The sequence below is a fragment of the Neopsephotus bourkii genome, unplaced genomic scaffold, assembly GCF_033783945.1.
Source record: "Neopsephotus bourkii isolate Nb327-2 ecotype Australia unplaced genomic scaffold, CSIRO-AGI_Nbou_v1 NB_951, whole genome shotgun sequence".
Taxonomy (NCBI): domain Eukaryota; kingdom Metazoa; phylum Chordata; class Aves; order Psittaciformes; family Psittacidae; genus Neopsephotus; species Neopsephotus bourkii.
In genome coordinates, this window is record NW_026901445.1 from 126,418 (window position 1) to 153,226 (window position 26,809).

The 26,809-nt window shown below is 49.7% G+C and overlaps 1 protein-coding gene across 1 annotated transcript in view; it reads left to right on the forward strand.

Annotated features, from left to right (window-relative positions):
- The first annotated feature begins 6,761 nt into the window (after window positions 1–6,761).
- LOC133215025 (unconventional myosin-X-like) overlaps window positions 6,762–26,809 on the forward strand; it is a 94,846-nt gene continuing 74,798 nt past the window's right edge. Inside the window, exons 1-3 of the mRNA XM_061358642.1 lie at window positions 6,762–6,893; window positions 20,801–20,899; window positions 26,438–26,596. Coding sequence (XP_061214626.1) covers window positions 6,873–6,893; window positions 20,801–20,899; window positions 26,438–26,596 — 279 coding nt within the window. The 5' untranslated portion in view covers window positions 6,762–6,872. The remainder of the gene's footprint in view (window positions 6,894–20,800; window positions 20,900–26,437; window positions 26,597–26,809) is intronic.

Below are 26,809 nucleotides of genomic sequence, written 5' to 3' on the forward strand. Positions count from 1 at the left end.
GAGAGCAGAGCTGATGCTGCATATGAAACCCCAGAGACCAGCTAAACAGCACCCCAGTCCACGGGTGTCAGGGTCCGGCTCACTGCTGCAGGTGCTGAGGGCTGAAGACCGCCAGTAAGTACCGCCCATCACTGGTGACCTGAACATCCCTGCTGTGGCCCCAGCCCCACGCTCTCTGCCCCCTCGTGCCCTCCATCCACCTCCCCTCTGTGTCACTCAAAAGAAGGGACTTACCAGCCCCAGGTGAGGCACTGGGGAGAGGAGAAAGGGCTGAGCTGGGCCCTGCTGCCTGCCAGGGGAGGGATCTGCCCTCCTTGGGCACCGACACAAGCATCCTCCCCATGGCAACGGCAGGTTTGGACATGTCCCTCATGCTGGAGCCAGCCTTTCCCAGATCCAGTTGCCAACCCCACGGGCATTGCCTTGAAGCTACAGGGCAGAGATGCAGCTCTCTCCAGCCCCTCCCTCTTGCACAGGTCTTTGCAAAGGACTTTTCTCTTGCAGGGATGCCTGAATCCTTGGCACAGGCTTGGACAGTGCATTTCTGTGATACAAGTGAGTGCTCCTGTGCACAGCCCTGAATTTGTCCCAAAGGCTTGTCTGGCCTTGGCAAGAGAGAATCTCCTTAGCCTTGGGCAGTCCACTGCCTGCCTTGTGTCCCTGCTCTGTCCCTCTCAGTACATCATCTCTGCAGGGCTCCTCAGCCCTCCAGCTGGCTGAGGTGCCTGTGCTGGGAGTGCTCTGCAGTGGGACTCTAAGGAGCATGCTGGTCTCTCAAGGGAGTGAGAAGGAAATGGGAGCAAATCCTATGTTAGACACAATCTTGACAGGCACTGAGGTCTGCCCCCATTCTGCTTCCTCTACGTGGCTGCCCATGGGAGCAGGAGCCTTGCCCATGGTCACAGAGCTGGCCAGGGCTGTGCCCAGCCCTCCAGTCCAGGACCCCATGGGGAGGGAGACAGGGGCCCCTGGGAGTGATTCAATGAGGATAGTGCTGGCACACTTATGTGCCTGTTCGAGGTTTCCCTGTCCGGGTGCATGCTTTTGGCTGAGGTGGACTTCCCACAAGCCTGTGTGTCTTGCTGTGCAGAGGTGCCTCACATGAGCTCCCCTGTGGAGAGGGGCAATGCAGCTGTAAGGTCAGAACAGGGAAAACTCAGCCTGAGGTCTCAAATGCAGCTGCCAAAGCTTCTTCCCTGCAAGGAGCAGCAGGGAGGTGAGCTGGCACCCATGCATGTCTTGCCTCACTCAGAGGGGGCCACACATGAGCCAGAGCAAGAAGTGCTGAGCACCAGTGCTGCACAGCATCCCCCATTGCTCCTGCCAGATTGCTCTGTGATCTCCTGGGCCACGAGCTGCCAGATGTGACTTTGCTGCTGAGCAGGACAGAAAGGTAATCCTCGTCTTGTGACTTCTGCTGCAGGAGCCCAGCTGGATGACTGCCTTCATCTCTCAGCCCAGCGTCCCTGGAGGATGCCCTCCCTTCCAGCACACAGGGTACTGCAGCATCACCAAGGGTGGGAGACGCTGGGGAGTGCCTGGCCCCTGCTGTGACAGGCTGTCATCCTCAGGAGGGACAGATGGCCAAATGCTGGGGCTAGTTCCTAGTGCTCTGTACTGGGCCTGCAGTCATTTTTCCATCCGTAAAAGAACCTCGAAACGGGGTGCTCTGGCAGACAGGAGGTGTTAGTGCTAACAGACAGCCCTGCCTGCTCCTTGGGTTTGCTAACCCAGTAGCCCAGTGTTGCAGGTTGCCTCCTGGAGATTTATAAGGGATGCATATACCAAAACAGGGCATGGATTGGCATCATTTTGGCTGCAGGTGCACAGTTGAGAACAGCTCGCTCCTTTAGCACAGAAATCATTTGCAGGCTGAAGCTGCACTGATCAGGAAGAGGAAATGTACTGAACCCTGGCTACCAGCATCCGCCAGCAGATCTTGGCCATGGCCAGGGGTAGTGATATGACACCATTTAACCTCCTCACTCACTTGCCTGGGTTTATTAAGCAGCCAGAGACAGAGAGCTAACTGTGTCTAGTAGAACAGCCCAGTCTGGGAAAAGCCTGCACCGCAGCTGGGTGACACACTTTCTAGAGCACGAATCCTGCAGCAATGGTATCTGTGAGCAAAGCCCTGCTTACACATCTAGCTAAGCAGAATCCACAAGGCTGTTTGCAACAGAGCCATCTGTGACCTCCACAGCATCACGCCATTAGTATCAAGGCTTGGTCTGGGTCAAACAAAAGCAGGGCAGGCTTAATAGGAGAGGAAATTAGGTGGATGCGCTTGGCTGGCCTCATCCCCACATGTTCCGACTGTAATTATAGCCTTGTGCAGCTCAGCTCTCTTATTCAGCAGTCTCGCCGCCAGGAGTGCATTTCTCATGACCGAGGTGTAAAAGCCGCATGTAGCTATGTTTTGGCCCCAAGCAAACCAGTAGCAACACAAGGAGAGCCATGGCAGGGAACCTCAGCTTGTTGCTGCCTGGAGGGGGGGTGTGTGGCCTGGGACGTGGCAGAGAAAGGGAGGAAGGGTTGGGCTCGGGGAACAAGACGGGGATCCCTATCTGCAAGAGAAAGCTGGAGGCACCTCATTATGGGTTTGGTCCATCCAGCACAGCCAAGTGCAGATGGGTTGGCAGAAAGTCACAGTGTTACAGTTAGTGCTGGCCCCAGTGGCCCAGCTTGGAGGATGCTTCAGAGGCCAAAGGGTGTCATGCAGTGACAGTGGCGTGGATGCTGGGAGCATACACCCTCCAGGCCCATCTGCTCCAGCTCTCTGCTCTTGTGCTCAGGCTGAAAATGAAGAAGACATCCTGTTTTCCTGACCTATAGAGAAGGGCAGACCTGGAGGTCATTCCTGCTCTTGGATGATATAAAAAGCTTTTTCCACTGCTGTTAGATTAACCAGGGGTTCAGCTGCCCTTGGCCTGGGCTCTGTAGTGTGAAAAGGCAGCACTGTCTTGCAGTGAGCTGGGCTCACTGCTGATGGCAGCTGAAGTGAGACGGGAGCCAGTGGGGTGCCCAACACAGATAAACAACCCCATCCCACATTGCCCCCCTTGGAAGGAGAGGTCCCCTTCACCCTCCTGCTCTCTGGGGGAGCAGGTGGCGCAGCGCTTGATGTGAGCCTGTGAGAGCCTCTCCAGGCAGTCTTAATCACATTCCTCTGGAGCAGGGACACATCTGGCACAAACATGATCCTGTCTCCAAGGAGCCTGGGTTAATTCCTGCTTCACAGCCCCAGAGAAGCCCTGAGCAGGGAGAGCTTCAGCACAGATTTGGTCACTACCATCCTCACCTTGGTAAGGTAGCTTGTGAGCAGCGGGGCAGGAGGAGAGGTCCAGAGCTCCATGCTGAGTTTGAGCAGTCCGAGGCTGAGCTGTGACGGGGCTCCCTGCAGGCTGGGAATGGGAGACGGGAGGAACTGCCCTTTTCAAGAGTTGATTTGTAAGCTGATTTCAAGCAATTGTGAAACTGGAGTGGGGGGGGGCTAGAGCTGCAGGGTCAGTGTGTGCCCTGATGTGGATCCCAATCTCCTCCGTCAGTGCAGACTACAGCAGGAGAGTGACTCAATGTCTGGTGCTCTGCAGGGTCAGGCCACTCTTGCAAGGGGACACACGAATTTTGGCTGCTGCTTCTCAGTAGTTCTCCCCCTTTGGAGAACCATCTCCTGGCTGCTCTGCACAAGGAGGATTTTGGTGGCCCTGGCAAAGGAGCAGGGCCTCGTGGAGGGGACTGCCATGGTGGCAATGCATGGCAGAGCATGGATGCCCTCCTCCTGCATCCATTCTTCCCCATGCCTTCAGCTGGGTCCAAGGTATCCTGCCTCTGCTGCTGGCTCTCCTGAGTGAGATTATCTCAGGGATGATGTCAGAAGAGATCAGTCCCCCACCCTATAAACACTCCTCTGATGTGCCACTGGGGAGGTGGCACTGTGGACAAGGTGTCACAGTTCATTACCTCGCAAGCAATGGTAGAACAAGCCTGGTCGATGCTCATCGCCTGTAGCAGGGGCATGCTGGCCTGCCCGCCTCCCAGCCATGCGCCAGACCCGTGGCAGAGGAGGAAATTAGGATATTGTCTGGTGTCCAGGAGGAATTCCTGCCTTGGCTTGTTCCTGCCAGTCCTCCACCGACCTGCCCTCGGCATGGAAAGCCCAGCAGGAAGCTGACTCACTGTCTGCTGCTGCCACGGCTGAGTGAGGGGCCCTGCTGCCTGCAGCACCAGAGGGCTGCTCCTTTCGCAGATGCAGCAATACCTCATTGCCCAGACCCCCGGCACCTGCCCATTCCAGCTCTCCTCTGCTACAGCCTGTCGCTGTGCCGACAAGCAGAGAACAGCCATGGCACCCCAGATCCGGAGCCATCAGCAGCTGGGCTGACAGGAGAGTTGGAAGCTCAGCAGGTTGCTGGCGTTACTTGTTGCACGTGCAAGCAGCGCCACTTCACCAGGCTCAGGGTAAGAGGCAGGGAGAGGAGCTGATGGGCTGGAGAGGGGTCCTGGGCTTGTCCTGCATGGGGGTGCCATGCCAGCCCTTGTTGACTGCTTCATGTTCACTATGTCGCTGATGTGGCAGCCACCCCTGGAGCTGCTGGGGTGGCAGGGGTAAGATTCCAGGCACATGGCGATAGCAGCGTCTGGGTGGCAGCGATGGCAGATAAGAGCTCACCTGCTTGTCAAAGACCTGTGAAGAAGCAGATGGATGTAGCTTTTCCTGGTGAGCAGCACTGAGAGTTAGGAGACAGTTCAGGCATTGCTGTTTCCAGCTGGGCTGTGTGAATGTAGGACTAGTGATTTAATCTGGTAACAGAAAGGAGCAAATATCAGGCATAAACTTCTTATGGAGATTCTTGCTACTTTTTCTACTAGGCTGATAGAACACAAGGCTTACAGCATCAGCCACTGCCGCTGCATTTGAGGAATGTGACTTTTATTGCCTCGATTGTTTGGAAAGCTGCTTTGTTCTGAGGACTCTGTCAAGCCACCTTCTTCTTCTCTCTTAGAAGGTGTCACTCAACTAGAAACTTGGTCTTTTGAAAGTCTGGTTCCTTACCCTGCCCTGGGCTTTCCAAGGTGTTAGCCCCCTGCCTCAGAGCTGCAGAAAGGTCTGTCATGTGGGAACTACAGCAGTGATGGGCTTAGAGTATTTTTCCATGGTGTGCGTAGGAACTCAGCCTTGCAGCACCCTATGGAAGGTGATGAACAGGAAAGGGAAAAGGAGATCACAAGGACCCTGTCCAAAGAAAGAAGAGTAGGGCCCCAACTTTATGATGAGTCCATTTAGACTGCTTGGCGAGTTTGCTGGGAATAGGTTTGCTGTTAGCTTGTAATTTCATTGTCAGGTCTCCCTGGACATACAGCTGTGAGGGTCATCCATTGATGGATAGCTTTAGAAGTCAAGAAACACCACCAAAGTTTCTCCATTGAAGAGATCTGGGAAGGGTTATCTGGAGATGTGTGCTGGTGGAGACCCTTGGCAGGCAGGCAGAAGTAAAGAAGAGTTGTGCTCCTCAACTTCCCCATGGCTGTGAGAAGCTAGACAGCCCCCTGCGGTGACCATCCAGTAGATGAACAGCCAAAATGGTCTGCAGAAGCAGCAGTAGCAGAGGAGGAACTGCCCTTCTGTGGGAAGAAGGCTGGTGGTGGCAGAAACAGCCTGATGACAAATGTGTGGCTGCAGAGAGGACTGTCAAGGATACATTGCTGTTGAGTTGATCTAATCGCCTAGACTCACAAGGTAATTGGCCATGCAGACAGAAGTATTAGATGTGAGTTAAGGGCTGTAGTCAGACTTCTGGCACCGTCTTGCGTGATGTTTTCATAAAACAGGAAAAGTGGTGTAGATTAAGCTAAACCAACACAAGTACAAAAGAGGCTGGGTAGTCATGCCCAGGGTAGCTCTCAGTGGTGTGGTATCAAAATGGAAGGACACAGTGACAGTGACTCATACATTAGAAATCCTTATCAAAAGGTTCAGATAGTGAAAGTGGAAGAGGCTGGTGGGGTGGTCATCATGGGTTAGACAGTGGCCTAGGTGTGACTTTGTCTTGTGGCAGAGATTGGACAAGATACTGCGATTTCCCTTGGAACCCTCTCTGTGTTTTTAAGTAGTTAAAAAGCACATTATTGACAAAAATAACAAAAAACCCCAAACAACAACCTCAAATTTGTGTTGTCCCCCCTCTTGCTGTTAGATCTCCTTCCTTTCAGAATAAAGAAATAATTTCTTCCTGCAAGAAACACCCTCACGGTGTAGGCTCTAGTGAAATATATGGACGCACTTTTTTGACAAACTTCACCCAGCCTCTTGCTCTATGCCAGCTCTTCCAGATCTCAGAGACATGATTTTGGAGCTCTGGCAGAATGGTTGTTAATGGTCTCTCTCACTATATCCTGCTATGACAACGGCTGAAGGGATCCCAAATCCCAAAGGCTAGCTATTCTATCTGACATCAGTTGCTCTTCGGAGACCGGCACTTGGCCGCTGTGGCTATGTCCAGAGGTGGTCCCTCTTCCCTGCCGTGGATCCGCTGGCAGCACTGGCTTCGCCGGCGCCTCCAGAACCCCAAACCTTTCTCAGCATCACCACGCCCTGTACCCGGAGCTGCCCCCCGCAGTGTGACCAGCCCCCCTGCTCCCACATGCTCAGCACACGCCAAGGCTCACCCCCCACCCTCCCCCCCGCCGCCACCGCCGCAGCGGCCGCGCTCCCCGCGCCCCGGGGCGGAGCGGAGCGGGACGGCGCGGCCGCTCCCCGTTGCCGGCGAGGCGGAGCCAGCGCGGCGCGGGGCCGGAGAGTCGTGCCCGCCCGGCCGCGACGATGCGGAGCTGAGAGCCGGCGGGCAGCGCTGTGCAGGGCGAGACCGCCGATGGACGCCGCTCTTCGCCAGGTGGGCAGCGGCGGGGACCGGCGGCGGTACGGGACTGCCTTTCCGCCTGCTCGCCCCTGCTCAGGGGCTGCGGCAGGCGCGGGAGCCTGGCCGAGGCCGGCCGCAGGGTCACATCCCGGGTGGGACGAGCACCGGGACGCCGTGCCCAGGGTCGGGGCTGCGAGGCGCTGCCCCGGGCTGGCTGTCCCCGGAGCCGAGGGCCGCCGCTGCCCCTCGCCCGGGCGGTCCCGGTCGCACTTTTCCTTGAGCGCTGAGGTGAGGGGGGGTTTGTCGCCGAGCGCCCGTCGGGGCCAGCGCGGCACGGGGCAGCCCCTGTGGGGAGCAGACCGGGTTAGGGGAGCCAGAGCCCTGGTGATGTGCGGCTCCAGCAATCCAGGCTGAGGGCTGCTTGCGAGCTGGGGGGATTTGTCGCATGATAGTCATGGCTGCCCAGAGACTGCTCGCATGCTGCTTAAATCCCCCGGAGCGACTGAAGAGTCCGGAGCCTGCTCCTGCCTGTGTGTGCATGTCACGGCTCGGCTCGCCGCTTGTGGCACCGGGCCACAGCCGAGCCGGTGCGGAGCGGGGAAGCGTGCAACGGGAGCATCCGCCTTGGTCCTCTGCCTCCTCGGTACCTCTGCCCAGTCACCTTCACGCTGGCGGGCAGGACCGGCTCCGGAGCCAGGCTCCTACCTGTTCGGCGTGGGCTCTGATCCTGTGCCTGCCCCACTGCTCTGGCCTTGGGTGTGTACAGCCGCCGTGTGGGGCACAGTGCTGCCCGGGGGAGGGCGTGGGGAAGCGATACCCAGCCATAATGCATGTGCTGGTGCTGTGCACAACCCAGACACCCCGAAATTATTTCTGCCTTTCTCTTTGCCTGAGCATATGCAGGTTTCTAGGCTAGCCTGATGCTGCCTTTGGTTGTGAGGGGCAGGGGGTGCAAGGCTGGGGCAGCCCTTGCTGGCCCCACGGGTGACAGTGGGTGCCCATGGCACTGGCAGTGGGCATGGCAGGCACTGTGGGGTAATGGGGCCATCCTGAGGTCTGCAGCTGAGCTCTGAAAGCCTCCTGTTTGGGGCCAGGGGCATCAGACATCCACCCCCTCCAAACCCTGGTTGGTTTCCACACCATTAAATCCAGTGTCTGGCCCTTGCTGTGTCCTGGGTGCGGTTGGGGAACTGGCAGCCCTCCCAGGAGCAGCCCCTGGTTAGGGTGCTGGAGCAGCTGATGGATGCCCAGGCCTGCTTCCTCCTTGGTGAAGTACTTTCTTTATCAGAACAGATGTTCTCCGAGATCTGGCCCCAGAGAGAAAGGAGTGGCTGCCCTGGGGGCTGTGCTGCTGGGGCTGCCCCATGGCATGTGCAGTGCATCACCCAGGATCCTTTCAGCCATTAACTGATTAACTTGCTGCTCCTGGAAGCCCGGGCTGCTTGTATCTAATCAGATGGAGGCCACGGTTTCCCAAAGGGCCATTTCACCAGAGCCTTTATGCCCACCCCTCTGTCACGAGGAACCTCCAGGCCCCTTGCAACAGGAGCAGCCACCAAGGAGCCTGAAGTGCCTGATGGTAATGAGAGGCTGGAGAGGGGATGCCCAGAGGTGCATGTCTCAGCAAGTAGCACCCAGCAGAGAACTGCCGGCTTTGTCCAGTTCCAGTTGTTCAGGCATGTTTCTACCATGGATTTCCAAGGAAAGGCTGAGGGGCAGTCCTGAAGCCAGAGACTCTCTAGGAGTCTTACATCTCTCATAAATCACAGGCTTAAACCCTGGTGAAGCAAGGTGGCCAAGCCTGGAGAGTCAGGGCGAGCACGTGTGGGAAAGCATCAAGCTTTCCTTTGCAGGAAAGGCAGTGGGGGTGGGAGAGAGGGAACGTGGCTTCCCTGGAGTGGGAATGCTTGGCATTTGCTGCACCCCAGCCGCTCTTCCTCCTTCTCTGTGGGGGGTTCTTGGTGGGAGGGCAACGCCTGTGCAGAAGGGAGTTGCTCCACCTCTCTGCTGCAGCAGAAGCCAAGCTTGTCCCAGGGGATATATGTCATCTCTGACAATGGATAGCTTAAACCCCAGCATGTTGTTGGTCTTGCATTTGCAGGCTCCCATGCTGTGCTTGCAGCATTTAGATACCATGCTCAGCAATGTGGTCACTGTCTGGAGTTAGTTGGGGATGCCATGAGTCTTCCCAGTTTCCCTTGTTCTGCCCTCAGCATGCTGTGAACCAAAGGAGTTTCTATTCTTTGAAGTTTATCTATGGTAAGTGGCTTAGTGATAGGTTCAAACCTACTTATTGTCCTGGCTCTTCCAAGGGGGGAATAGTTTTGGCCAGTTGTGCCAGACTGGTGCTGCTGGAGGGCTTCACATGCGGCATGCCCTCCTCTGACTGCTGACCCCGGGGACAGAGTTGTTTGGGTGCATGCTGCCATCACTCTTCCCCTGTGGTGTCCCAAGGGGGAGAAAGCTTTCATTCTGAGCAAGTTGTCCAGCACAAAGGGGTGTGCCTCTGCCATCCGAGGTCTGGTGTGCAGCATGGATCAGAGGTGTGATGGATGACACCTTTGATCCAGCTGAGTGTGAGCAGAGGAGCTGAGATGATGTGTGCTTCCTCATCTCCTTTCTTGGCTGCTGCAGGGGGTCCTGTGCCCAGACAGGGAGGAGGGGCCCTGGAGACCAGGGCTGTGGCATGGTGACGGATGATGGTTTCCCTGTGTGTCTGGAGTGCGGGCAGGATGTAGGGTGACACAGAGGATGTGACTCGCTCTCCAATTTTCCCCAAGGAGCAGGAATGTTGTGGCCAGGGTTAAAGGAGACACTTCTCCCATCCCATCCCTCTCTGCTCTCCAGTTGCAGTGACCAGTCAGTACGGCCTTATGGTCAGCCTGCACTGAGCAGAAGCATCCAGTGGAGTCAAAGGTGCTCCTTCTGTTCTGTGCCGCTGGCATGAAGTGCTGGTATTATAAACATTAAACAATTTTCTTCATTACTCTTTTGGTGAATTGCAGGGCTTTTCATCTGTGTTGTAAAATAAATCCTCTTAAGTTCCTAAGCTTTCTGACATGGTAAGAAAAAGGCTGGGGGGATCTTGTGCTCATATCCTGCGTTGCTGTGGTGGTCTGAGCTGTCTTCTCTACAACTGACATGGTCTTCACTTACTGTCCCACATCATACCCTGGCTACAGCCCTTCTTGTCATTGTTGCCTGGGACATCTGCAGAGGAGGTGAGGAAAGGAGCTGTCTTCCCCAGGGACACGTGCAGACCAGGGTGGAGCCTCAAAGTCAAGTCCATGGAGGAGGAAGAGGGCTTCCTGAGTTGCCACCATGTGTGCATCTGAGTTGCTTTCTTGGTCCCAAACTGAGGTTGGGAGCAAGCAGCTCTCGCAGGTCTCTTGTGCTCCGGCAGCTTTGCCTTGGCTGCTGTGCGCATGCGCTGACTACTGGATGCAAGTGGGAAGTTGTCTGACTACTCCACAAAACCATCAGCTGGTCAGCAGAGCTGTTTGCTGGCCACTCAACTGTACATGCTGTCCTCCAAGCGTCTGATGGTTCCTCAGTCCTGGAGTAAACTCCGGTGTGTAAACATTTGCAGACAGAGTGCATGGGTAAGGAGAAGAACTGAAGTGACTTGTCTGTGCGTGCATCCTTGCAGTATAGAGCCTGCCTTATTCATGGGTGCAGCAGGTATAGGACTGCTCTGATTTTTGGTTGTACATGAGATTCTCACCAGCTTTAAGCTGTTGAAGCTGCCTGGATGCATCTTTCAGAGATCAGTGTCCCCAGGGAGCCCAGCTTGTACTGTTGGGGAGGGCTTGTACGTGGCATGCTAGATTGGGTTTCTCAACAGCTTGGTTTGGCCTCCCCATGCTCCTTGCACATGGGAGAAGGTGGAGCTCCTGTGAGAGAGGAGCATGCTGGAAGATTCTTCCAGAGATTCTCGTCTGAGATAAGGGAAATGGTTCAGCTGAGTGAGTTGATGCTGACCATGAGTGATGTGCTGTCTTTCCAGATAACAGTGAGCTGAGTGCCTATGTGTTAACAACTGTTACTGTTGTCTTAGGAAGGAAATAGTAGGTAGAGCATCATCTTTTTCAGAAATGAGGCTGCTCCATGAAGTATTCCCACCAACCCTCTCTCCTCCTCTGAGGAGCATGTGCTTTGCTGACTTTCCCCGATGACCTCCTCTTAGAGTTTACAGAGAATATTGTGAGCTCTCAGAAAAGAGTATCCGGAGGGACTGGGAAGAGACAGAGAAATGTGAACTATTACATCCATGCTGCGTATGTGGTGCTCTCTGAGTCAATACCAAACAGAGCAACCCCTCTGTATTTAATTAGTCTGTGTAGTTCAGCTGAAGAGAAGTACCACTGTCTTTGAAGATATCCATGGGGCTAGTGTAGCATGGATGTTCTTACATGCAGAATCTTCCATCCCAGCCACATCCCCCCAAAACTGTTTAAGCGATGGAAAGGCAGAGGTGGGGCAAAAGGGCCTGGCTGCCTGTTCCAGAGCCACAGCTGTGGGGAAGAAAGCTCTTGTGCCAAAGGTGACATGAAGTGTCTGGCGGAAGGGAGGGAGTCCTGCTAGCTCTCTCCTTAGGGCATTCATCTGGAGCCAGACTGCATGAGCTGTGACCTTGTCAGGTACTATCAGAGGTGTGAGGGTGAGCTGGCTCAGGCACTGGATGGGAGCCCCCACTTGAAGAGCAGCCAGGTCTCCATGGGCCAGTCTAGCTGCCCCATCACTGCCTCCAAAACCACCCTCGTACAGCTCTGGTTTCACTTCTTGCCTCACTTTTTTTTTTTTTTTCATTTTTTTACATAATAATCAGAAATGTTTCACAATTTCTTATTTCCCATTTTGCTTCAAGGAGAAGGTACAAGCTGTTTAAATGTGATCATTAAGACTGAAACTTCTGTGAGTCTGTTTCCTGGTTATCCTCCAGTTACCCTAAGCTCTACTGTTCTGTCTCCTCATTTCTGTCTGAGGTTGCACACAGCTCAGCAGTGCTGTGGAGCTGAGTCCCAGTAAAAACACCTCCGGAGGGCCTGTCTGCCATGTACTGCTTGGCACAGCATCTGGGGGACTCTTATAAATGCAATAATTATCATAGCAACTGAACCGGTGGCAGAGCCTCTTATATATACAGTGACCAGCATATGTTGATAAGAAGGTGGAAATTAGGGTTAGGACCAAGGCTGTGTATTAGTGCTGACTCCTGCTACCTGTGTCTTGAGCCAATGATTAAGATTTGGCTGAATCATACCTTATGGAAAGGCTTCTTATTTCTGGAGGATCCCCCGCTTTTTGCAGTTTCTTCAAGTGGTTACACAACCTTGTTTTAAAATAAATCCTGCTTCAGTTCTAAAATGTCTGGCAGCTCCATCCATTTTTGGATCCTACTTTTCCACTGCTTCATGAGAGTTGTTTCGTCCTAAATAACTTCTCTATCCGCAAGAAATTATTCTCCAGCACCAGTTTGCCTCTTTGCTGCTGGCAAAGGTGAGACAGCAGATAGCAAAGCAGCAGCCTCAGTACTGCTGGCATTCATGTGCTTTTACCAAGGTGTAGTTCAGTATGCAGGGATCAAGGTGAGGTTTGCAGCCCATGCTTGGGCCGCATGCTGTTGTGCTCCCCCTGCTATCAGTGTCTCTGCTAGATAGGGCAGCCCTAGCTCTGGCAAATCTACATAATGACATTAACATTTTCACAAGTACTCTTGCATTACAGGGGTTCTTTCTGAATAGCAAAAATGTCCGACTCTTTTAGATGTTCTCTGGAAGGCTTCTTTTCTCACACCTCAAAGTGTAAGTAAACAGTCAACTTCCTTACTCCTGTTTATACGTCCCAGACATGCATCAGCTCTTGTTGCAGCCAAATGTCCTGAGAGTTTCTGTGCAACAATGCACAATCCTCTTTGGGTCTGTGAGTTTCCAGAAGACATTCCTCTGTTTGAAGTGCTCCTTGCATTCCTTCTCTCCTGAAGCTGACCTTTCAGTTTGGCTGTATTTTAATCCTGTTTAGTTTAAACAAGCAGGCTGTGGAATCCATAGTGCTCTAATGGTCTCATCTTTGTGGGTACTTACTGATTCCCAGATGTTGGCATCTGCTAGTACTGATTTTGATTTTAGGTCCTTGATGAGAATACAAAATCCTGTCTCTGCAGAATTTTGTTAGAAAATTGCTCAATTAGTCATGATTTTTCCCATTCATAAGAATTGTTTTGAGATCCCTTTGCTACTATTTGCTCCTCATGGGCTGACTTTTATCAGAATACTGTGTTCTACATGAGCAGTGCCACAAGAGTCTATTTGTCTCCCATGCTTGGATGTAAAGAAGGAGGAAGTCTTTTTGACTTCTTACGTGCTGACTGGCACTGGACAACAATTACATGTAGAGTATCCTTAAGCTGAAAAAACTGAGGGTAAAACTTATGTATTTTCCCTGGGGTTCTCAGAATAAACAACCCGTGGTTACTGGGATGATCCTGCTATCACCCCCATTTAGGCTCTGACCCTTCCAATCTCTTGGAATTTCCTCAGTGTTACCAGGCTGGTGGGAAACTTTACTGGACAGATCTCTGGGAACTCTTGGAACTGTTGATTTTTAAAACATTTTACATCTTTTCCATCTAGTAATATATGGGAAAGCACTTTCAGCATCTCAGTGTGATGCAAGAGGGGTACTTTCCAGGGATGTTTATTAAAAACTTACACATATCTCCATTGTTACTCACAATGCTGCCGCCCCCATCTAGTAGCTGGATGTTGCTACTAACACGGGTCTTTGTCCCCAGTGATTTTAGAAGAGAAAACAGTGAAACATATATGGTTCTGTCTTTGCTGTCTTTTCTTACATGAGCTGTTTCCCCCAGTTTTCCACATTTTCACTCTTATTTTGGGTTGGCTGGCAGTGCATTGCAGCTCAGAGGCACTCCACTTGCTTTCTGTGTGGTGTCTGAGGGAAGGACACTGAGAACACTCAGATGTCTCATGAGAAGAGTTTGAAAATCTTTATTAGTGAAATGACCAATGGGGGGGACGCGGCAAAAGAGCAGAAAATAATGGATGAGACAGAGAAGGTGGATTGAATTCCTCTGTTCTTCCACCTCTGACTGCAAGACAAAGGGGTTTTCTGCTTCACAGTGTTGAGACTGATTAAAAAGTGTTCCCATATAATGTGTGAGTAGATGGTGGAAGTCCACATGGCAGGGAATTACTGAAGTTAAAGATACAGAAAGGTATTGGATATAATCCCAAATCATGCATAATAAACACTGCAGAAGAAATACTGCTTCGGGGCTCTCATCTGAGATTTTTACAGAATGAATTGCACTATGGCTGCTTGAAGGCATGGTGCTGGAGCTGGCATCTCTGTCACAGATAGCTGTATCCTCATGGCTTCCTGAGGCCCTGAGCTCTTCTGTGTGGAGCACGAATGCCACTCAGCTGTCCACCAGCCCAGCTTCAGCATGAAGCCATTGGCCAAATTTGAGAGAGGAGGTAGCTGCAAGGAAGCTGTCTCACTGTATTTGGTGGCAAGAGAGAGAGTTGACCCAAAGCAGTGTCCAAGTTGAGGACAGGGCAGGGATAACTCTTCTCTTGTTCAGTTTGGAGCTGCTAACTTGTCAGTGAAAGTTCTGCTAGGGTCAGGCTGGGATTTTGCACATGCCATGTTGCCTCCTTCCTTTCAGGGCTGTGGAGAGGATGTGGGAAATCCAGTGCTGCTGTGATGTGTCAGAGATGTTCAGAAACAGGGAATGCACATCTGTAGGTACCCATATGAGTAATGTGCCCTGGGCAATAACTAATTTTAATTCAAGTTTTAGGTGGGGAGGGGCTTGTAGGGAAGGCATGGAGTTGGTGCTAGCTTTTAGGAACTGAACTAAATTTAGTATGCATTTTTAAGGCTAGTGAGAAGTTCCCAGGTGGTTGCAAACTCTGTAGGATTGTTGCTTCACCTGAGGAGAGCAGTGACTCTACTGCCCAGGGCAGAATTACAGGGGGCAGCTCATCTTAAACTGAGCCTGGAGGGATCTTGCAGTAAAGTCTGGAAGGATGCACGCCTGCCTCCACTCTGTGCACCTTGTGCTCATGGCAAAGGACAGCCTTGAAGCATGTAGAAGCAGTTGGGAGTTCACTCCCATCACTCTCAGGGCAAGGAGCTGATGTGGTTGCTGGTAGTTCTTCCTTAGAGAAGATCAAGAACTACCTTCAACGACCAGGCATTTCCTGGAGGATATCTGAAGTTGGGACATATGCAGGAAGAGTGGGGAGAAGAGAAACTGTGCAGCAGCCAAACTGGGGGAGGAGAGAGGAACAGAACAGATGGGAGGGGGAGGTAAAAGAGGGATGGGAAGCAGTGCATATATATCAGTGACCAGAAGTAACGAACTGCTCTTCAATGATTTAAAATGCACAAACCTTTTCCTGATACTGCTATTCTGCAGAACTGCTAGCAGACTGAGGGTATTGCTCCTTAATTAGTAAGGAATGGGGCTGCTAATTGGCAGAACTAGTCTGAGTCATGGGCTCAGCCTGGGTTGCTGCTCTGGAGCTGCAAAACCCATGGCTGCAGCTCTGTGCTCAGCTCTCTGAGCTGCACTGGCTTGCAGGGGCTGCCTAGACTCCGTGGGCTACTGTGTGGGAACCATAGGATCTTCCCAGGTGCAGCCCAGACCCTTTTTGCTCTGCGGTGTGTCATCCTTATGTCTCACGAGAACTCTGCTTTTGTTCCTGTTATCCCCGCTCCTGCTCTTGCAGGTGGTGTACCTCTTCCCAGCTTCTCTGTGTTGGCTGCTGCCAGCTCAGCTGTTGTTGCTTCTGTCTCTCTCTTACCTGTGGCCTCCATGACTGCCTCTCCTTTCCAGCAGGGTTTACTCATCAGATACAACCCAGGGACTCGCTGTATGACTTCACTGCAGCCTGACATCAGAAAAACATCAAGGTTGCATTCCTTCCCATATCGGTCTAGGGTGTCAGGGACTTTCCCCCTCCCCAGTCTTGTATCCATTAGCCACGTCTCTTTCTGTCTCTGCCATCACTTATTCATGATCATCTAGATCAATCTGTTGAAAAGTGCATTTATTGAAACCTGATCCTGGCTTTGTCTCGATTACAAGGACCTTTCTAGCCCAATCTCTGCTTTGTGGTTACAACCACAAAGCCCATTGAGGCTGGGAAGAGAGCACAATGCTGCTTCCAAGCCTAGGGCCGTATGGATCCATTACCAGGAAAAACACAAGGCTTGGATGCCTAGCTGAAAAACTTGAAGTACCCACAGATATTTTTGGTTTGGACTTACAGGGCACGTGTACATTTTTGAGGCATCCCTGCCTCTTGCAGAATGTCTGCAGCAGTGATCAGGGATCAAACCAAACTAGGCACTGCAAGAGCTTCTCATAGTGTTGTGTTTGCAAGTAGATCTGGAGGCTGAAAGCCATGTTCATTCACAAAGAAAACCCTACAAAAACATCCTGTAATGGAAATAGCGGACAACTGTGTACATGTTTTGTACCCTGGAAGGTGTCTTCCAACAAAAAGTGTGTTTGCTCTCTGAATAACTCCTGAAAAATTGATACACCCATCCCAGTTGTAGCCCCTGCTGAGCATGTTACTTGTGGGAGTTATGCAGGTTTATGCACAAGGAGGAATGGGGTGTGTGAGTGCTGTTAGAGAGAGGCAGCGCCGCTAAATCTCCTCCAATGCTGTACAGCTGGGGCAGCTCATCCTTGCTTGTGCCTGGGAAGAAGGAGTTTCCAGGAGAGAGAGACATCCTGGGGGAGCATGAAAATTCAAGGGTAGTCCAGGCTGCACAAATAAGAGGAGAACAAGATTTGAAGACTTGTTTCTAAAGGGTGGTAGTTGCAGAGCAGTGGCTTGCTCGTGTCAGTCTCTGAATGTATCTCCTGCTGGGCTGGGAGGCTCTGGAGAGGCAAAGGCACCCACAGGTTCTGTGTCTCGTCCTCTGGAGCTTACTTTACCTTCAGCAGCTGGATAGCTGATGAGGGTGCACCCACTGGTGGATACACACTCTGCTTGTCTGCATCTATGCCCCTTCCCTGGGGCACAGTGCACACGATCTCTCTTATCCTTTCCCAGCTGACACAGCGTATAATGCATCTGCTGAGATGCAGATGCAGGAATGTGAATGCAAGAGATAACTTCTGGTATCAGTCCTGCTAAAAAAAAGGCACAGAAGGCCAAAGGAATCTGTGGCTTCAATTGATTTCTTGATGTCATGGATACCAGGGAATGTTACTTATTTTGAAGTCTAGGATCCCAAAGTGCCAGGTCTTATGTGAACAAATGAAAATGCATTTTAGCATTTACTGTCCGCAGTGGAAGACATCATGGTGTGAGAGTGAGCCAGTTCTGATGAAACACTGCTCTCGACATGAAGCAACTTTATTTTCTGAATTATAACCCCATGCTAGGGGATCAGTTTTCAAGATTGTGCTTTGCTATGCACTTTGTGGCAAAGCCAGTTCATGAACAGATTGTTACTGAGGCCATAGGAATGAGGATGCTGATCTCAGAGAGTTCATGTAACATCTGAGTGGCCTACCCTTGATAGAGGAACTTCAGTACATGACTGCTTGATTCTTTCTTTCAGTATCTGCTGTTGTTGCACCCCCTTAAAAGCAAAACAACCCTACTAATAAACTTCTAGTTAAAAGAAGAATTGGGAGGGGATGGGCTATTCCTGTTATATAAGGGGGCTCCAGTTAGCTATATCATCAGTATTCAGCCAGCTCTATTTGATGGAAAGTTGTTACACAAAATCATCACTGCTGTTCCTTAGCTGTCTTTTAAGGTGTTCTCTCCAAATCAGTGATTGCTTGTTGCTTCACTGTGTTAAACTGTTTTGTCTCTGGATCTGGGTGAGACCCTCTATATCCCAGTTTGAAAACTGAAGGATTTTTACTCTTGTGCTAGGAGAGCAGGGGTTATTTTGTCATTTGCGGTGCCTGTGGCAGCTGGTACGGCCCCCCCCAAAGCCAGCGGATCTCTGCTTTGCTGCCCTTGCTTCTCCCATAGAAGTTCTGCCTTGCTGCCTGGCAGTCCTCAAGAAGCTTTCTGCTCAATTTAATCCTTTCAGCTGATCAATGAAATGTGTTGTACTGGGGGAGAGGGGAGTGATGTGGGGGCAGTCTCTTTGGTGTCACCATCTGTTTCTGTATTTAGCCAAGGCTCCTTGGGGAATTTCATGTTTAGAAAAAGGGGCTGATGGAAGGAGATGCACTAAAACAAACTCAGCCTTTCAGGAAATGGGGGCTATGCTGGGCAGAAGTTACAATAATTATTTGCTCTGTGGTTCCTATTCTGGCTGTCTCAGCATGATGTTCCTTTTGGAAACAACATAAATGGGTGCAGTTATTCTACTGGGTAGAGGCAATTGCTGTTGTAAAAACAATTACAACATCAAAGTAAACTGAAGTAAGTAGTTCTGGGCAGCTGAAATGCCACAGAGCCTGGGAGTTTCATCGTGTTGTCTTCTACTCCTTAGCATCACACAGAAGGATCTGCCATAAATCTGTCGGAAATGGTGTAATATGGTACAAAAGAACTCCTTTTGAGACTACTACTACTTTTGCACATGGACTTCTTCTGGCAAAGGGATCTGGGTGACTCTGGACTTTCTGATAATTTCTAGGTGTTGAAGATACCAGAGAGATAATCATTGTCCATCTCCCCTCTTTTCCTCTCTAAATGGTACCTAACAAGTAACAATATTCATGCCTGTGGAGTGTCTCTTGTGTGTAAGATTATCAGCTGCCTCTATCTCCAAACTTATTTCCAAGTTCAGAGTGTGGAAAGTGTCCGTAACCCAGACCTCCCTGGTCTGCAGGGACAGACGATGCAGGGTTCTGTGAGCATGGCACACTCCTAATGCTTGTGTGTCTGCCATGGCATTGGGGTGAAGTGTGTCTAAGAGGGTGCATGCCTGGCTCCTGATTAAACTGCACTTGATGGCAGGCTGTCATCTCTGTGCTCCTACATTACTGGTATGTGAAGGCATTGAGATGCACTGATAGGAATGAGGGTATTAGAAAAGGTTTTCTTTCATCCCACTTTTTGGAACTCTAGACACAACTTTGCTATTTGACATTTTGCTCTATACTGTGATGGTAGTAGGAGCCTTTGGTGAAAATAGCATAAAGATCATCTACTAATGCAAGTTGCTGTCCATGTGTTTAGGCAGGATAGTCAGAATGTGATTTAAGAAATGGATGATTTTTCAACAGCAATGTCTTATCCAGATGCTTCAGGACACTTTGTCTCAAGCATCAAGAGTTTCAGAAAATGTAAGAGGGTGTCATGAAGACCTCTTCATGAATCTGAAGAACCATGAAGTTCCTCAAAATCTGTATTCAGTGCATTGTTTACCAGCTCTCTGGGATCTTGAATCTGTAACATCAGAAAAACTATTGCTCACTGGCCATGAGGGTGCTCTTTGCACACTGTCTTGGGTTTAGTGATCAGATGCACTACTGTTTTTCATTCACTTGGTGAGGTGAAGTTAATCTGCCTGCTGTGGAAACTCTAGAACAGAACACAGTAGCAAAGCTGGAATTATGTAGGCCTTTTTTAGTGTCATTAAAACCAATTCCTTTACTAGGAGGATTGGAGGTTGGCCAATACACATCTTGTACAATAGGGAAAACCCAGGGTACTAAAGTGCTTAAAGTGACTAAAGTAGTTTAAAAAGCTTAAACTAATATAAAATAAATCATTAAAAATAGAATTAGTGTTCCACATGTTGTATAATATAATACAGAAATACCGTGGCATCTCTTCAAACATAATAACCCTATAAGCAAAGAGCTAATGGTGCTGACAGGTTAAAAAGGATAGGAAGGGCTTTTATAATCAATAACTTAGGGGTAGAAAACAAATTAGGAATAAAGTAGGTCTATGTATTGATGAAAAGCAGGATGGCCTTAACATTACTCAACAGTTCAGCACTTCAGCTTTTTCTCAATATTTATCCAAGTAGAGTTTATGGGATTTCTGTGGGAAGACATGGAACAGATTAGTCTTCAATAACTGAAATGCAGTGTCACGTTATGCTAATTCTGTGTAACTTTAGGTCACGCTTTCCCTGATTTGCCTTTGTTCATCTGCTCTTTCCATCGTACCAGGTCCCACCATCAGGCAGAGCAGAAGAGGCTAACCCAGCAAACTGATTTCCCCTGCACTTTTTTGGTAGGCAGACTGTCAGATCAGATCTGCTTACCCTGCAGATCCCTGCATGTGTTTTGCCAGAAATCTGCCTTTGTGCTCAGGGTTGTCTTGAAAGGCACTGAGCAATTTAAGATGTTTTAACGTGAGTGAAACTATGCATATATACATCAAGACCATCATATATACATCAGTGAGTATATATATATATATATATATACGAGAGAAACTGTCAAGTCATGTCGTTTACCAAAGGAAATTCTTGCAAGAGAGGCAAACAGAGGTCTGTGAACTCTAGTTAGTTGTTGCTGATGCTTTCTGGAAGCATCTTGACTTACAATGATGTGTGGGTGTATAAAATTGTAAACATGCTTTATTTACATTTCCTATTATTATTATAGAATGGCTTTTAATGACTGGCTATCCTAAGCTTGAAAATATTTAGACAGTCGAACCCACTATTCTGTGTGCTTGTATCTTTCCGTGGCTCTTTCCATAAAATTGATGTTTCCTTATGCTGATTTCCACATGAAGCTGATTAAAACTGCTTTGTCTTTCTCTTGTGTTATGTTAAAAAAAATCAAACCCAATTTCTATGAAAATGTAAGTAGGACTTGCTTAAAAATTTGAAGCAGCTGTAGCTTTGAAGTAATCTCTGAATACCACAGCTTCCCTCAGCTTTCCTTGGGTGTTTGCATCCCCTGTGCCGATCTTGCAGGCTTCAGTTCTTTCTAATGGGAGGTCTTCTGGTTTTTGCAGGGTGCCAGGGTATGGCTGCGGGAGCAGGACCAGCTGCAGCCATGCACTGTTGGCTTATGCGTCGATGGAAATGTGCTCTTCACCTCAGATTATGGCACGGTAAGTGAAGGTTGCATGAGTCTGTAGCCTACGTGAGGTTTCAAAATGTTCTTGTTCTTGCATGACCTTCATGTTAAAATGAAATATATCAATTGAAATACTGCAATTCTGTCTGAAAAGTGACCCAGTTCTGTTACAAACCATGCCAAAGGCCTAACAAAGGTTAAAAAGAGAAGACTGTTCTCTTTCTTCTGTTCATTTGTCTACTTGCCTCTCTCTGCTTGATTTTTATTGTGCCATCTCTGAAGGAGTTGCATTAGCAGCCTAACAAAACCATTACATTGACAAAATGCTCCTAGGAAGGAGGCAGCTCCAACAGATAAGCAGCCCCTTCTGCTGGGATGTGCTTCTTGCAAGTCATGCTGCTGTAAGGACTGTTGTGCTTGCCACCATCTGCTTCAGCAGCTTTTGCCATCAGCCCTTTGGGTCATGGGCACATGGAAGTGAGCTCCCTGTGGCAGTCAGCAGTGTAAGTGCAGCAGCTATGCACAGCACAGTTCAACCAGGCAGCTAAGCTCCTCTGAGAGCAGAGCTTTCTCTCAGAGAGAGGAACAAGCTTCTTTCCTGCCTGATTTCCAGCCCTGTGTGCCTTGTGGTTCCCTGGCATGCTTTCTGCAGTGCTTGTGGAGTAATGTTGGTAGGAAGGGACCTCTGGTAATCATCCATGTCCTCAGTGAGTCAGCTCGGCTCACTAATCCTGGGAACACTATTCACTGCCTTCACTGAGGTTCTTAGTGAGTCAAACTGGTGCATGGGCAGGGAGGATTGGGAAATCCGCAGGACTGTGCCCTCCAGCAGTGAGCAATTAGATCTGCTCAGCTGTGTTGGTGAATGGTGCTCTGCAGGCAGCTGCTTTGTTACAGAAAATTGGACAGGTTTTTTTCAGCCTCTTACCTGCAAACAAATGAGGGCAGAGGGGAAAAAGGATTCAGGACTTCAGTTTGTGGAGAGTCAGTGGTAAAACTTCTATTTTTCAGCCTTGCTTTGAAAGGACTAGATCTCAAATTGTCATTCCTTTTTAAAGAGTCTGTTTTGTTTCTCAGAAACTCATCTAGTAGACACATAGGTTTTCCATTTAGTTACTCTAGTCTCAAATCCTTTCTCAAGGAGTTGCCTTGTTTTGGGAGTCACTAACTCATTGTAAGAGACCACAGGGGTGTTCAACACAAGTAACACAGCAGCCTGTGGAGGCTCAGCAAATGGTGAGTACTTCTGTAGCTCTCCTAGACTTGATCCTGTCTCTTCTGATATGCTGCTGTGGCCTTGGAAAATCCTCCAAACCCACCTGGCACCTCTGAAAGGACACCAGAAATCCAACCCATAGAGCCAGCTGAGTGGGTGCACCCACCACCAGCCTGTGTCCATGCTAGAAAGTGTGCACAGGATAATGCTGGCTGGAGTCACAGGTCTAAAAAAAAACCCACAAAACGTGGATTTGGTTTTAATGGTGGTTTTTTTTTTGTTGTTTTCTTTGTTTTTGTCAATGCATTTTTCCTTATGCATTTCCCTCACCTGCCACCTTCATTGCTTCATAAACGCAGGAGGGACTGGCTGTCCTACCCCAGGTGAAAACTCAGATGAAAACATCTTCACTTTAGTTTGGGTTGGATGTACTTTGGGCTAGTTGATCCCTGTGATTTTAGGATCCCTAAATGTAGTGTTCTCATGTTTGCTGTGGCCAGCATTCCTGCAGCTCTTGCAGCTCTGAGGTAAGAAATTCAGTCATGCTTCAGAGCTTTTGTTATTTGTTTTCACTTCCTTAAAAACACCTCAAGCAACAAATCTATCAGAAATGTCACTTCCTGGGAGGAAAGGAGGAGCCAGCCTTTAGGAAACCACGATTGGAAACCACGGTCCAGATAGACCAGGCGAATACTTTGTGTATGGATAAACATAATTTAGATGCCAGGTAGGTGCTTTGCTCAAGTGCCCAGGTTGCACTAAAGGGTGGATTTGAGATTGAGAAGGAATCGTTTCTCCCTTTCTCAGCCTGGTGAGCAGGGTTGGCAGTTCTCCTCTTGGCTTGCCTTCTGGCCAGGTTTTGCTTTATTCCTGACGATTGCATGGTCTCAGAGAAAGTCCTGGTCATTTTGTTGCCTGTGGGCTAAATCTGAGACAAAATTAGTTTATCACTGGGGAGAAAGTAGAAATCTTTGCCTGTGTTGTGAAGTGCCTGTGTGGTATTTGATGGCTTATTTGTAGTTAGAGTGAAAGCTGAAAGATCTGCTTATTAACACTTATAACTTTCTGTTTAAATGTTAACTGTTTGGAAAAGGGATATTCCAGAGGCAGCTTTGCTGAGAGAACAGTTTGTGTTCTCCCTTGCTTCAGGCAAAATCAGCCATCATATTCAGCTCAGCAGTGTAAGCTGCTGAACTCAGCCTGGCTTACCAGTCATGCTTCCATGTTAGGTAAAACAGGATGATGGGGAGGATGTTCCTCCAAACTGATCTCCTGGCAGATTGCTGGAGGGAACCAAAAGTGAGCAGTGGAGTAAAAGGAGCCTCTTCTTTACTGGGATGACTGGAGGTGGATCAGTGCAGCACCTCTCAAGCTCTAAGGGCACAGCGTCGTCATGTCTGGGTCATGTTTGTCTCTCAAACCTCAGAGTTCCTCTGGAGAAACCCCTTTGACACAATCTTGGGAGCAAAAAACTACCACGTCTGTCTGCAGGATCTTGGATAATCACTGCAGTCTGTTGGTGATAGAGACTGGAAACTTGTCTCTACCCTGGAAGACACAGCACAGATTAAAAATCAACTCTCACCCAGCACCAGTGAAGGCCTGAAATTTCTCCTGCATGCCAGGTGCCTTTCAGAGGTACAGAGACCTCATCTCCCAAATCTCAGCAGGGCTGGAGGCTCTAGGTTAACTCTACAGGTTCAGTGATGCACAAGGGTATCAGGTGAACTTCCCCAGTCTCAGGGACACACAGGTGACATGGTGGCCTCAGCCAGGGTGTCAGTGTGATGCCTGGAGGGCATCAGACTGCTCCTCCAGGAAGTGTTTCACTTATGCAATGTTTCTGTCCAGAGGATAGCGAGCCAATGCGTCTAATCCATCTCTGCTGCAGTCCTCCCAGAGCACCTGCTTAATTCTTTGAGGATCTTGTACCAGATGTTTTTAGGGGGAGGAATGGCTGAATAATCCCAGCCAGAGGCAGCTCAAGGCAGGTTTAGCAGGTGATGATCTAATTTTTAATCATTTACTTGTGTATTTAGGGCCTGTGGTGTTGTTTAGGGTCCCGGTTTCTCCAGTATCATCGTCAAGAGCAAGTAGACAAGCTCTGGCCCATCACACAGTTATTTTTTATTCTTAGCAGCCTCTTGGCACAGGTGCTGCCGACTGCCTGGTATCTGTTGGGCCGCTTGTCCACTCAGCTTTTTCTCTGGATGTTCTCTTAGTATTTCTCTTCTGGTCCAAATGGCCACAAATGCTGATGATGCAGGGGTGAATGTGTAAGCGCCAGGCAGATGTAAGCAGAGATCACATCATACTGCTCTAGACTTGTCCGCTTCCAAATTTTGTCCAGGTCAGCAGAGAAGAGAGAGCCAGGGTGGTTTGCTGCCTCATGGTTTGAAAGTGCTGTAGTGGTTCTGCTCCTGACAGAGTCCAGTTCACGTTGTGCGTCTGCAGCTTGTACTCTTCACTGAATTTAGTTGTCCCATTCTCCCTTCCTGCTCCATCAGTTCTCTTGTGACAGAGGCCTCTACTCCGAAGAAGAAATAGAAATAAAAATTGCTGTGTTTCTCCTGGGCCATGCTTGCAGAGCAGGGCTCCTGCTGCTGGCAGTCGTACCTCTCTGATACGCAGGCACAAAAGTGGTGCGGAGAAGCCTAGAGATGCCTGGGGAAAGCCTGTGTGCTGGAGTGGGCTTTGTCCTGTGATGTTCATGAACATGAACTATGTATTTTTTAAAACCTCCTGCCTGGCAAAAGAATTGGACTGTGGGTGGTTTCCGAGAGGAAGAGACCAAGTCCTTGTCACATTAGGTGTGACTGGGCAGACCTGGGGCAAACACATCCAGGGAGATGCGCCTGCTTCTGCTTCCCAGCTCCCTCCAGGAGCAGAGCTGCTGTTGTAACTGTTCAGGCTTCACAGGTAGCACAGGGTTCTTGTACAGGGATTCTGCACTAGGTCATTCCTTCCTCACACTGGCAAGGGTGCAGGCTCAGAGCTGAGAAGGGGCACTTGCTGGGCACCTGCAATGCACTGCAGCAGTGAGCACCCTGCAAGGGACTGGCAAGGTTGAAGGGGGCAGGGTGACCTCATTCTGTCCTCAGCCTGCAGCTGGTGGATGGCCTCTCCCTGGCTGTTACAGCAGCCCAAGGACTCCAAGAGAGCAGACTGGAGAAACGAGTTAGATCATGGTTCATTCTCTGTGGAGTCTGTCAGTTGCTTGCTGGCACCTAGGAGGACTGACAGAGATGGAAATGATGTAGAGACCAGAGCCCCGGAAGGGAAGGAAAAGCCCAAGTTTCTTTGGAAGGGTTACTGCAGGCCGGTTTGCTTCTCCAGGCTTCCTGTATGAAGTCTCCCATCTGTTTATATTGGGTCTTACCATCTAGTGCAGCTTGGGATGCTGGGTGGGAGATGGCACATGGTTGAATCCAAGAGTGGGAAGCAACTGAAATAACTTGTGAAATGCCAGCATCGTGCTTGAGGAGGAGGAAAGGAGGGCGGGGATCTGGTTATGGTGGAGGGGAACAGTCATATAATCTCAGCTGTGTTGAAAGGGGGTGAGGAAGATGACCTGATAGCGGAATAGTGGGTTATTGAGGAGGAGGAGGAAGCTCTAGCAGGAAGAAGGATGCAGTAACTGAAGTAAGAAGAGTGCAGCCTCATAGAGGGAGAAGCTCTTCCCAGAGCAGTGATGGAAGTTAATAGCTGTCACTGCACAAACATTTAAGAAGTTGTATCACATGCATACATGCCAGTGTGCACATAGGATGTCACTCCTTTACTTGGCTTATCAAGTGCTTTGTTTTCCTCTAGTCTTGACATGACAATGTCTCCCAGACACTCTCTGGCTGCTTCTATGGAGAGTGCAGGGCCAAACCTGGAAGGTGAATAAGCTTTGCCTCAATCTCCCACAGAGACATGATACCACCTGTGTTTTTGTTCAGGATTGTTCCTGGTCTCTTGGGAGCAGCTGCCATCATTATTCACAGTTACAAGTGTAGTGTATAATACCTGTGCAGCCCAGAGCAGCTGGAAGCTGGTGCCCTGCTCCTGCTAAGGGGATTTTATTAAATAACAAGTAACCTTGCACTGATCTGTCCCTGTCAGTAACGAAGGTGAGAGATTGACTCTAGCAAAAGAAGAGAGTGTTCTGTATGGTTTCTGGCCAGAAAGCTCAAATTGGTAGGAACAGGAACGGAAGAATGACTATAAAAATAGGGAGCAGATTTGTGCATTATTCATTTCCTTTTCCAGTGCTGAAGTATAAAGCTGTGAAAAGGGGCATGTTTCTGGTAGGGAGTAAGACCATGTGCCCACATGTAATGAGCTTATTTGTCCTTTCCCACATTCTTCCAGGTATTCCAGTATCCCAAGGCCTCCCTTACCAGAGAAAAGGTCTTGCCAATGCACCAGACCAGTGTTGATGGGGTAGAAGATATGTCCATGCTGGGAGATCTGCATGAAGCTGCCATCCTGCTTAACTTGCACAAGCGCTATCAACAGGGTAACATCTATGTAAGTGCTCAAGCTGGGCCACATCCCTTCTGGCTAATGATTTTTGTTTCATTCTGATGCCACTTAGCATGTGAGATACTGATTTTAGTGTTGTTTCCTGAGCATTGTTTCATGTGAATAGAAAATGAGATATTTTGTTTTCCCTCCCTTGCCAGCTCCATCAGGCCTGTGAGATCCTTCCTCTACCAGTAGGGTATCTTTGTATCTATAGAA